Here is a 12,513-nt window from a genome sequence, read left to right on the forward strand (position 1 = left end):
TGAATGGTAAGTAAGTAAAATGTGGTAAATCCATACAATGTATTATTATTTGGTAACAAAAAGTAATGAAACACTGATTCACGATTCAACGTGGGCGGACTATGAAAAACATTATGCTAAATGATAGAAATCAGAAACAAAAAATCAGAAATTATATGATTCCATTCACATGAAATGTCCAGAACAGGTAAATATATAGAGACAGAAAGTAAATTAGTGGTTGCTAAAGGCTGGGGGAGGGGGAGACGGGAGAGTGATAGCTGAAGGGCACTAGATTTCTTTTTTGAGACAATGAAAATGTTCCGAAATTGACTGTGGGGATAATTGTACAACTCCATGAATATACTAAGAACTACTGAATTGTACCCTTTAAATGTGTGAATTGTATGGTATGTGAATTGTATCTCAAAAAAGCTGCTAAAAAAGTGTTAATAGTATAAGAGAATCAAGATTCTTAACTTTGATATAGCATTTAAAATGTTGCTACAAAATAAGGTAAGGTTCTCAAGTTTGATTTTTTTTTTTTTCCTAACTAGGAGTCGAATAAGAAAATTGGAAGGCCATAGATGCTTGAAAAGATATGAAAGAAATGAATTTTTCAGACCAATGTCTTTATGAAAAGAATGGGTAAAAGGATAAAGAATTTTTAGTTTGTAATCAAAACTCAGTTTTTCCCCTACATTCAAAATCTAGGACAGAATAAGAGACAAATTGGCACCTGGAGACAGTAAGCCCTTAGAGGAAAGTAATACTTGCTAACATTTATAAAGCATTAACTATGTGCAAGACAATGTTCTAAGTGCTTTTCACATCTAGCAATCATTTATTCCTCCCAACAACTCAAATTACGATGCTTAATTTACAGATAAGGAAGCTAAAGTACAGAGAACTTAAGTATTTTGCCCAAGATCACCCAGTGGACCCTGGATCTGGACCCAGACACTTTAGTTCCAGAATCTTTGCTCTTTTTTTTTTTGGCTACTCGGCTTATGGGATCTTAGTTCCCCAATGACCAGTGGACCACTGGACCGTCAGGGAATTCCCAGAATCTCTGCTCTTAACAACTAGGCTATACTGCCTCTCTGTACTTCACTTTTCTCTTTCTGTTTGTTACTTTCTCAACAAGGTATTGTAGCTTTCAGGAAACGAGTCATACTTTTTAAATAATGGTTTTTACTGTGACTCTCATTGGGGGAAATACTTCTATTTGGGGAGAATAATTCATAAAAAGATGATCATAGGCCATCAGTTCATATTTACTGTCCTTTCTTTTTTTTTATTTTTACAGCGTGAACATTTTTTAATACTGAGCAATAAACATCAAACATGCTGATTGCTAGGCATAGTTCTTCGTTTCCAGGAAAAAAAAAAAGCTTCCCCTCCCTCCTTTCTAAATATAAGAGTATTTAATAGGAAAAGAGAAATAGGCTAATAAAATTTCTACCACCAAATAAAGTGACAGGACAAAAATGACTTCAGTATTCTTCCAATTTGCAAATGTTTTCCATTTACTTTAAAAGCACGTCTTATTGACAGATTCCTTCTCCACCTCTTACTTTTTTGAAGCCCAAGGAATGCTAGCATTTCAAACTATTTATTTATTTATTTTTATTTCAAAAATCTCATTTGCTTTTTAAGTTTTCTCCACAAATTCTGCTTCAGCAGATTATTCACTAATGAAGTAGAAAGTGAGTTCTCTTACTGCACCATAGACTAAGTGATGAATCAATTTCACAAGCAGGCCAGAAGCAGAAGCAGGTCACAGGGCTGGCTAGCACAGCAGACAGTGTGGACCTGGATCCCCAAGAGTTACAGCTGTGATGCCAGCAGGGACTTCCGGTTGTCTCCCGAGACCTCTCCTTCCCTTCTTCCTTAGCAAATGAGTCCCAATTTCCCCTTTAACTAGGAGCAGCCACGTGATACAATTCTGGACTCTGGGATGTTGGCAGCACAGTGTGCAGGGTGTGGGTTCCAAGAAACATCCTTTTCTGCTCTTTTTTGGTTCCTTCCTCTTCCTCCGGCTGGACTGGGGACAAGATGCTTGAAGCATGTGCAGCCATCTTGGACCATGAAGGAAAAGCAAGTGCTGGGAACAGCAGAGCAGCAGGAAGCAAGAAGACACCTGGGCCCTCATGACTTCGTAGAGACACTTACAACCCTAGACCACCTACCTTCAGATTATTCTCATGTATGATAGAAAAAGAAGCTTGTTTTGCCTAAGCTGCTGTTATTTTGTCTTTTCTATCACTCACATCTGAACCTAATCCTAATGGACACAGAGCTCCAGTAGCTCTGGCAGTATTTCTTGTTGGGATTCTTCATCAAAGATTCATATACAGCTTACAGGCGTCTATAAACTTCTTGAAATTGTATGTTAAATCTTGTGTGCATTCATGCACTTCTCAGGGAGAAGAGGCCCACGGCAAGTCATTTAACTTTTCAGACCCTCAGCTTTCTTACCTGTAGTTAGGGGAGAACACACTCACTTCTGCAGTTGACTTCAGGAGGAGATATAATCTGCACAGTTAGGAGCAGGGTGATAGTGCCCAGCATGAGAGGCGCCCCTCTTATTTCCAAAATTTTGTAAATAGTCTTACCATATTTCCTATGGAGCTTAAATCTAGCTGTCATCTATGATTTCTCTTACTCCCTCTCATTAAATTACCATATTAGTTGTCAAGAACATAGATTATTTCTCTACAATGTCTCCTGCATTCATTTATTTTTCTCCACACCAGTTACTACCTCCCCACTCCTCACCTACCCCACCCCCACCCCCAGTTTACAGCCTTTGTCATCTCTTCTCTGAGACCCCTGACAGGTCTTCTCATTTTTTTAAAAAAATTAATTTATTATTTTTTTTGGCCATACCATGCGTCTTGTGGGATCTTAGTTCCCCGACCAGGGATTGAACCTGGGCCCTGGCATTGAAAGCACTAAGTCCTAACCACTGGACTGACAGGGAATTCCCAGGTCTTCTCAATTTTGGTCTCTTCTTACTCCATTCCACTCTCTACCAGACTATCAGATTAATTTACCTCAAGTCCTGGACTGCCAATGGTTCTCTAATGCCCATCAAATGAAATACAAACTCCATACTCTAAAAAGTAGTCAAGGTAGTACAACACAGAAGAAAAACTTGTGGATTCATAAAAACCTAGACTTGAGTCTCGGTTTTACCTCCTTACTTGCTTTATGATCTTGGAAAGATTATGTAACTTCTCAGAACCTAAGTAACCTTAGCTCTAAAGTAGAGATAACAGTACCAAGTGCACAGGGTTACAGAGAAGATAGAAGAGACATGACATGTAAAAGGACAAGTTTGGAATGTGTTACCTTCTTTCCCTCCATGGAATGGTCATACTAAAAACCTAGGTCTGCAGCTTATCACTTATCCACTAACCCCTTACTTGTATAATCTGTGCTGGTCAAACCAGATTATTTGCCACCTCCCAAGCATAAGCTCTGTCTTCTCTTATTCAATTCTGAAATTTTGTTCAGACTGATTTTTTCATCATATGCCCTTTCCCCTCATTTTGTATGTTGAAGTCCTATTCGGCCTTCAAGGATCCTCTCAATTGCCATCTCCTCCGTGAAGCCTTTTCCTAATGTTTTCAGTCAGATGTAAACTCTCCTTGATTAAAAGGCATGTTCGTTATGTGTCTCCTATATCACTTCGCAGTTCTGCCTTTCCTTATTTTGTGTAATTGTTATTCCTCCTAAAAGACTATAGGTGCCTCCATAGATACAATAGAATATTACTCAGCCCTAAAAAGAAGTGAAATTGAGTTATTTGTAGTGAGGTGGATGGACCTAGAGTCTGTCATACAGAGTGAAGTAAGTCAGAAAGAGAAAAACAAATACCGTATGCTAACACATATATATGGAATTTAAAAAAAAAAAAAAAAGGGTTCTGAAGAACCTAGGGGCAGGACAGGAATAAAGACGCAGACATAGAGAATGGACTTGAGAACATGGGGAGGGGGAAGGGGAAGCTGGGACGAAGTGAGAGAGTGGCATGGACATATATACACTACCAAATGTAAAACAGAGAGCTAGTGGGAAGCAGCCACATAAGCACAGGGAGATGAGCTTCGTGCTTTGTGACCATCTAGAGGGGTGGGATAGGGAAGGTGGGAGGGAGACGTAAGAGGGAGGGGATATGGGGATATAAATATACGTATAGCTGATTCACTTTGTTATACATCAGCAACTAACACACCATTGTAAAGCAATTATACTCCAATAAAGATGTTAAAAAAAAAAAGACGATAGGTGCCTTGAGAGCAGAACTAGAACCCTCTCCTCCTCTGTATGTCTTATGGCTCCAGCGCAGGTCCTTTTATCGATATTTACTGAATTAACCTCAAAATTCTCAGGCGGAGCTCTTTTTAATATATTCCTAGATCCTTTTTAAAAAATACTTTTACAACACTTTGAAGACAGAATAATTAAAAGTGTATCCAGGGAATACTCTATTTTAGGTTCCCCTTCATTGTCCAAAAAAGGAGGCAATGGCATCTGGATGCAAAACACTTAGTAGTCAATCCAGCACTGTTACCCATCATTCAAAACCATTTATTATTGTGTCCAGTGGGTACACAGGACTTTTTCTTTCCTTTATTTCCTAAGGGTCGGGCTCTGCCTCTTACTTCCTCAAAGCCCGCAAGACTTCTTTTTCTTTTCTGCATTTCAGCAACAATGAATTTCATATCTGGCTTTAAGCACCACTCCTAAAGATGATGGATAGGAGCAAAGCCTTCTGGGACACATTAGTACAGCTGCCAGTGGGCAGGAGGTGCTTATAAAATAAAAAGGCTCAGGATTCTGGGAACATATGTGCAGCTATAAGTGAACCGCCCAACACAGCTGAAAAGAAACACCCAAGAACTCTTCCTTTTATTCTTTTTAAGTTGTGCATGGAAGAGGCAAATCATATTTGATTGCAAGTAGTTCTCTGAAGGTTTCTTTTTCTGTAGTGTCACCATGTACTAATATCATAACCTTTACCTATCAGGTCCATGTGCTTTAGAATCACAGGAAGCTTGTAATGTCAAGTTTAAAGCAGCAAAAGTCTAGTTTTTAATTTATTGGGTAATACTGAGTATTATTCTCTGACTTGGAACATTTTTGCACATAATTACGAAAAAAGAATGAAATCCACACAACTATAAGGTTTAATGAAGCTTCAGTTCAGTCTGTGGATAAGTATGTAAGATAAAATGTTATTAGAAAACCAAACAATTAAATCACTAAGCTATGGACAATAGGCATCACACTGTAAACTCAGTTTCAAAAACAGAAAATTATTTTATGTATAAAGCTCGCATATATCATTAAAACCAAGAGAGTATTTATAGAATCTGTGGCGTTGCTAATGTGTTACATAGTCACTGCATTAAAAAGGAAGCACTGACCAAGAAAGATACTTGGGGAAAAGAAAATATCTCATATGTATCTGTAAGACATTGAAACTTGCCTAATCTGTATTTTGAGAAGATGCCTGGGGAGGACAATGAGAAGATTTAAAAAAGTGATGTGAGGTTTATCTCTAGATGCAGACAGCCTGTGATGTGCAGAGAGAAACAGCTTTGACAGATATTTGCAAAAGAGAAAGCTGGAAAAACCACAGCAAAAAAGGAGTAAATTTCTTTTAGTGAGGCAGTCTTTTTAGAGACCCTCCTGTCAGTGGCGACTCTTCTCTGAAACCACAGACCATATATAAAAGGCTTCCCTCTTGGAAGGGTAGAATACACTGTGAAGATCTTCAGAGTTGGTCAGACAGGAAAGAAGCAGCTGACTGCATGAGGCCAGTACTGACCATGAGTTTGGCCAGGTTAGCCAGGGTGGCAAGCAAGAGTGCTAAGAGACATGATACAGGATGAATCCCTTCGCGGGTATCTGCAAAGCTCACAAATGACCCCTAATTCACAGTCATGCTGGTGAATGTGATTCCACCCCATGGCCTTAGCTAAATGGGCCAAGAGCACCTGACACCAAACTAGGTCAGTCAGGAATGTGGAACGGGACCAGAGGTTGGACTTGTAAATGTGACTCTGGGAGCTCTGGGAGTTGTTGGGGACTACCAGTGGTCTGAGAAGCAGGGGAAAAAAGAAGCTAGTCTGTTGAAAAGGAAGAATAAGGCAAATATGGGGAAAGATGCAGAGAAAAGTAAGAGTGGGTAAATACTCCCCTGGATTCCTGTCTTCCACTCCTGGCCCTATCCTTTACTAAAGGCCCAGCTGCATTTTGCCCTTGGCCTCTAGGACTCACCACTGTATCTTTTTTTTTTTTTTTCCTCACATCTTTATTGGAGTATAAATGCTTTACAATGTTGTGTTAGTTTCTGCTTTACAACCAAGTGAATCAGCTATACATATACATATATGCCCATATCTCCTCCCTCTTGAGTCTCCCTCCCACCCTCCCTATCCCACCCCTCTAGGTGGTCACAAAGCACCGAGCTGATCTCCCTGTGCTATGCGGCTGCTTCCCACTAGCCATCCATTTTACATTTGGTAGTGTATATATGGTCCATGCCACTCTCTCACTTCACCCCAAGTTCCCCTTCCCCTCCGGGCCCTCAAGTCCATTCTCTATGTCTGCGTCTTTTTTCCTGCCCTGCCATTAGCTTCATCTTCATCAGTACTCCTTTTTAAAATTCCATATATATGTGTTAGCATATGGTATTTGTTTTCCCGACTGTATCTTGATACTAGCTCTCTCCTCTATTCTTTGCTACGCCAGCTTCAGTGGGGTTTCTGCTACCTGCAACCTAGAGGACTGTAGCTGACATACTACCTAGGAGGCACTGACCATGACCATGTGGGAAGGTGGTGTCTCGTCTAGCAGCCATTCACATCAGTGAAAGCACTCCATTAATCACATGCAGAGCCGTCATTCTCAACAATTATTATGACATTAACAGACTACAAACGCAAAAAGTGTCTTTCTAAGAAAACAGGGCTTTCTTGGTTTAACACAGTGGGATCGAGGTTCTTTGATCAATTGAGAGGATGACGATGAGGATGATGATATGATGATAATGACAGCAGTTACAGAGTGCTGTAATAATAATTTACTGAGCCTTTAACTATGCATGACACTATGCCAGATGCTTTATATACATTATCTTTACTCCTCCCAACTCTTCAAGGTAGTAAGAGTGGGATTTTGTTTGGAAAGGTTTGTGACATACTGCACAATAGAGCCATCATTTGGGAGAGGTCAGCATGCTGGGAAGGCAGGTAGCCGCAAGAGGGTACTTAGCATGATGGATTCACCATGATTTAAGATCTGGCCATTGGTCTTCCAGTCTCAAGAAATTTCCATGGTGTCCTAGCACTGGCTAGATTTAGGAATGCTGAGTCATGTAACAAAGTTCACTAGAGACTGATATATAAACCAGATGCCAAGTTATTAATTTACCATAAGATGTATCACTGCCAAGCAGCCTGGATACTGATGCTGGCCTGAGAAGTGTATGAAACTCTCTGTAGACAGATTGTATCAGGAGTCAAACTATTAGAAGGTTGTTTGGGGGGTTAGATGACTTGAATGTTAGACACAGAGATTTGACAGCTGCTACATTCATCTTCATAAAGGGGATTTAGCTACCAGGTGAACCAGACATTTAGGCACCATTTCTTTGAATGCTGCCAGGAGGGCTTCTTCCAACAAATGCTTCCATGACCATCCTAGGCCTCTAGAGCTGACCAGTTCTCCTTCTGAAGGAAACATTCTTTTTTTAGATATCTTTATACCCAAACCATCTTGTTTCTGGGGGTCCTTTTATTTATTTAAGGTTATTTTGCATATCTTTGGTCTGATTCATTATTTCATGATTTAACAGTTTGAAGCAAAGGAATGATTTTATTTTCCTTCTTTCCACATTTCTCAACAGAGTCCCTCACTGTCACTTAAATGTGACAATACATCTACAATACATCTACAAATGTATTGTAGATGTGTCCCATTTGTAGACGTGTCAAAACAATTCCATTGTTTTACAAATAAGGTAAAGAACGTAAGTTTTGGAGTCAGAAAGACCTGAGATGAAATTCCGGCTCTCCCACTTCTTATGCTTCAAGAACAGTTAATTTCTCTTTATAAGTTTCCCCACTTATAAAATGGGGATAATGCCCACCCCTCAGAATAAAAGGAGATTTAATGAGGTTATGTATGCAAAGCACTTAGCACAGTGTTGGGTATCAAACACAAAGATGATCATAACACTTTGGAGCAAAAATAACACAGATCTCAACCATTTAGATTCTCCTTGGCTTCCAAGTATATGTTTTTTGTTGTTGTCTTCCAATGTGGTTTCACTTTGATTTTTATAGTCATATTAGTGTTACTTTAAAAACTAATTTCCATGACTTTTAAACTGGATAAACAAAAATGAATTGGGCATGAGTGCACTGATTTCTTTGGCTTACCATTCTCTTTCTCCACCAGAAATAAACAAATGACACAGCTTTCTTTTGTCTTTTTCTTCCTGTTATCCTTGAGAAGATATCTTTTAAGGACTCTAGTCATTTAAGAGTTCTGCACCTAATTCTGAAGCTTGAAAATACCTTTTTAACTGAGAAAGTGCTATGAAATTATAGAGCTTTAGTAACAAATTCATTCTTTTTTTGCCAATTAATTCAATTTACTCTTCAGATGTCAGAATTCCCCAAATTACATGATTCCTTCTATATAATGGGTCTATCCTAATATATATTCAACTATTCTATCTTCTGAGTTTACATATGCAATTATGTCCTCTCTTTTCAATTAGATTATAAACCTTACAAGAGTAGGGACAGATCTTCTATCTCTTTATATCTTCACTGTCTATACATTGTAGTATCCTATATTGATATTGGGAAGATATTCAACAATTATTTGTTGATGATAAATGCTATGAAGTGGAAATAAAAATAACAGATATATGTTTATCTTCTCATGTGTTAACTATATTCACATTTTCTGAGGGTGTAGATCTGAATTTAAATATCCTGTTTAATTTTTCTAACATGTGTTAATTTTTCCCTAAATTACTTAAACATTCTCTTTCCCTTTTATTTGACTTTAACACCAGTAATCTTACATACACCCTAGATATTTCTTGCATTAGAGAAATTCCTGACTTTAGCTCCTGTATCTTTCCTTTTAATCCATACAGTATGTTATCCTTCATTTCACTCCTTTTTTTTTTTTTTTTTTTTTTAATTTTATTTATTTATTTATTTTTGGCTGTGTTGGGTCTTCGTTTCGTGCGGGGCCTTTCTCTAGTTGTGGCAAGCGGGGGCCACTCTTCATCGCGGTGCGCAGGCCTCTCACTATGGCGGCCTCTCTTGTTGCGGAGCACAGGCTCCAGACGCGCAGGCTCAGTAATTGTGGCTCACGGGCCCAGTTGCTCCGCGGCATGTGGGATCTTCCCAGGCCAGGGCTCGAACCCGTGTCCCCTGCATTAGCAGGCAGATTCTCAACCACTGTGCCACCAGGGAAGCCCCCATTTCACTCCTTTAACTTTACTTCACATCTGTTTAAATTGCTTCAGTGATCCCAACCCAACATTTAGTGTTTATCTTGAATTGTAATGTTCAAGCTTTACACTCTTGAGATCCTTGGGGAAAGATGCTATTTAGTATGGGCTACTGTCACATACCTAACGAAGATATCTAAAAATTTAGTACAATACATAAATGAAAATAAATATAAAAACAAGAATAATACAGTATTGAGAGAACAAGAACAAGCACCAACCGTGACAGATCTGTGTGAGAATTAAAATCTCCATCACCAATTCCACTATAAAGGATGAATTAAAAATTTACAATCTGAGAACACGGGTATTTCCAAAATGGAATCCTCAGTAGGCAGTGTACACAACAGGATGAGGAGAGAGGAAAACTTACAGTATGTGCCAGACACAGTGCCAGAAATTTCTTACATTTCAGCTCATTTAAATAGCACAACATTCCTTCTAGGTTGATGGTATTACTCTACCTTACAGATCCTAATTTTATTGACATCTAAATATACTATTAACACTTAAAATTTAATGTGATAAAACTGACCACAAAGTAAGCGCCTTTGGTTTTCTGTGAACATTAATTTCAGGGTCTTTATTCTGAACCTATGGCTACTTTAATAGTATAGACATGTTTTCCATATTTTTCAGTACAATCGCAAAATAAATTCCATAAAGTCCATAAAGTCATTTGTGGAGCCTGTTTATAAATCCCAATATTAATTATGGAAAGAGATACAAACAGATATATTTAAGGGTTCTATACAAGTGAACTCTATAAGGTCAGTTTCTTATGAACTAAATGGTCCTGAAGGAAAAAATTAATCCAAGCTTGATTCTGTTTTTAGGACTAAATCCAAGGAGATGAACTTGTTTTTGTATTTAAGGACGAGCCTCTGCCTAGGGGGCAGTGGCCTTGGCAGAAGAGTCAATGATCTCACCAAGAGCCTGTGTGTATGTATGTGTACATACGTATGTGTTTGTATGTGCACATACATGTGTATTTCTCTCTGATACAACTGACGGAAAAGAGAGGTATGCTCCCAACATTTTTCCTATGATCAAATTAGCACTTTCCCACACTGTTTTTCATTTTGAAATGAAGAGTCATTCCATACCTGTAGCATATCACCAAGGTCTGCTGTGCTAATATCTGGATCCTCTGTGGTGTTGAAGGGCACAGGAGTTATGTGTACAAGGGTGAGCACTCTAGGTTCTGGATATCTCCATAACATCATCCCTGGGTTATCTTCGGTTTCATTGTAAAACAAGACTTCATAGACACCAGGCATTTTCAAAGGTTCTGTTAAACGAAAGTATAATTGATTGTATGCTTTCGAAGGGGAACATGTTGGTTTATTACACAAGAAAAAATTATGAGTATAAAAGAAAAGAATATAAAGAAGCTGGTTGATCATGTTTACATGGTTTAAGACAGGAACAAATCAAGAATTTTCCCTTAAGAGAGACTGAATGGCAATGTACTATTTTTGTACTGCAGGTATTGACTTACTTTTCAAGTGATCTTGATGTGTTATCATTTACTGAATGTGCAGGTAAAATAAACAAACACACACACAATCACACTGAAGCTATCGCTACTTACCAGCATCCCGTATATATTGAAACAGACCTGTCCGTAGGTCATCCGAACTTTGTTCACTTTTAAATATCTGATTTTTTTCCATAGGAGATGGAATTTGCGGCACTGTTTCAGAAACTTGCACTTCAAAATTTCCCTCCTCTTTAAGGTATCCATTGAGTAATCCATGTAGAAGAACTAAGCAATTCAAATGTTCTTGACCCCAGAAAACCTTTAAAATCATATGAAAAATTTTACTGGCTTTAACACAAACACTTCATGAGGATAATTAGGTACAATCATATTTGAATTAGTTCAAGACTGTAATTACACTTAATTTAACTATTGATAATAATTAAACTATAATTTTTAAGAAGCAATTGACCTATGGGATGAAATTCTATTCTTGGGTAAATACATAAAAACAAGAAAAATCAAGTATATCATATATTGTGTGGATAGCAATCAATTTTAAATGCTGAATTGATAATGAAATTATGTTGATGTGAGGTAATGTTTATGAATTAACTTAGCTAAGAGGGAAAAGAACATCCATTACAGTCTGAGAGAAGGCAATGAAGATCCTTCTAGGCCAAAATGTTAATAATATTGTAGAACAGCTTCTACATTTTGTCATGAGATTACATGAACACATTTTGATTATAGGGTTCCTTTCTTTGCACTTTCACTCTTCAGAAAAAAAAAGAAGGAAGATGCTCAATGAACCTGAACTTAAAAGGCTCCTAACTTTAGTGTTTAGTGAGAAAGTGCCAACAAACAGTATTTCACAGCCCTTGAGAACCAACTAAACAGGAGCTATGGTACAGTTTCAGAACAAACTCTTGGTGTTACATCTAACAGAGAGGATCAAGTTCCCTTTTTCTGCATGTGAAGAGTATTAGTCTATAATGGAAGTATGACCAGTGGGTAATAATGATTAATGTCAGAGGACATAAATTTTCAATAATATTAAATTTCTCTGAATATACTGGATAAAGGCAATACAACCATAATTTCTAAGCGAACCAGCTAATATGGAAAAGAAGAAAAGAATATACAGAGGTAGAAAAGAATAAGCCTATGCTTTGTGGGTAAGTTTTAAACCCTCAGTTTAAGTCCTACTCTCTGGAATTAAGGCATCTCAGAAATAAAGGTAAGAGGTATGATACTAAGTCTATTTTTTTCTCATGAATCCTATTTTTATTGAATCCTGAAAAACAGAGATAGGTGAAAAGTCAAGTTGGGGAGTCAAACACTGTGCTCCAGGTTTTAAAATGTCAAGAGAGTTTATAATGTAGAGATGATATACTTTGTTTTTGCTCTTATTGTTGTTTTTAATGTGGAGTTACTTTGCTGTCTTGGAAAAATGGTAATACAATTACTATTCTTGATAAAACAACACGAAATCACA

General features: G+C 37.9%; 1 protein-coding gene across 10 annotated transcripts in view; it reads right to left on the reverse strand.

Annotated features, from left to right (window-relative positions):
- The window catches only part of VPS13B (vacuolar protein sorting 13 homolog B), a 766,991-nt gene that overhangs the window by 132,064 nt on the left and 622,414 nt on the right, over positions 1-12,513 (reverse strand). For all 10 annotated transcript variants that reach the window (XM_059902238.1, XM_059902239.1, XM_059902241.1 and 7 more), the window contains exons 38-39: positions 11,127-11,334; positions 10,639-10,823 (exon numbers count right to left, since the gene is read on the reverse strand). In XM_059902238.1, the coding sequence (XP_059758221.1) occupies positions 10,639-10,823; positions 11,127-11,334 (393 nt within the window). The remainder of the gene's footprint in view (positions 1-10,638; positions 10,824-11,126; positions 11,335-12,513) is intronic.

The sequence above is a fragment of the Balaenoptera ricei genome, chromosome 17 (genome assembly GCF_028023285.1).
Source record: "Balaenoptera ricei isolate mBalRic1 chromosome 17, mBalRic1.hap2, whole genome shotgun sequence".
NCBI classification, from domain to species: domain Eukaryota; kingdom Metazoa; phylum Chordata; class Mammalia; order Artiodactyla; family Balaenopteridae; genus Balaenoptera; species Balaenoptera ricei.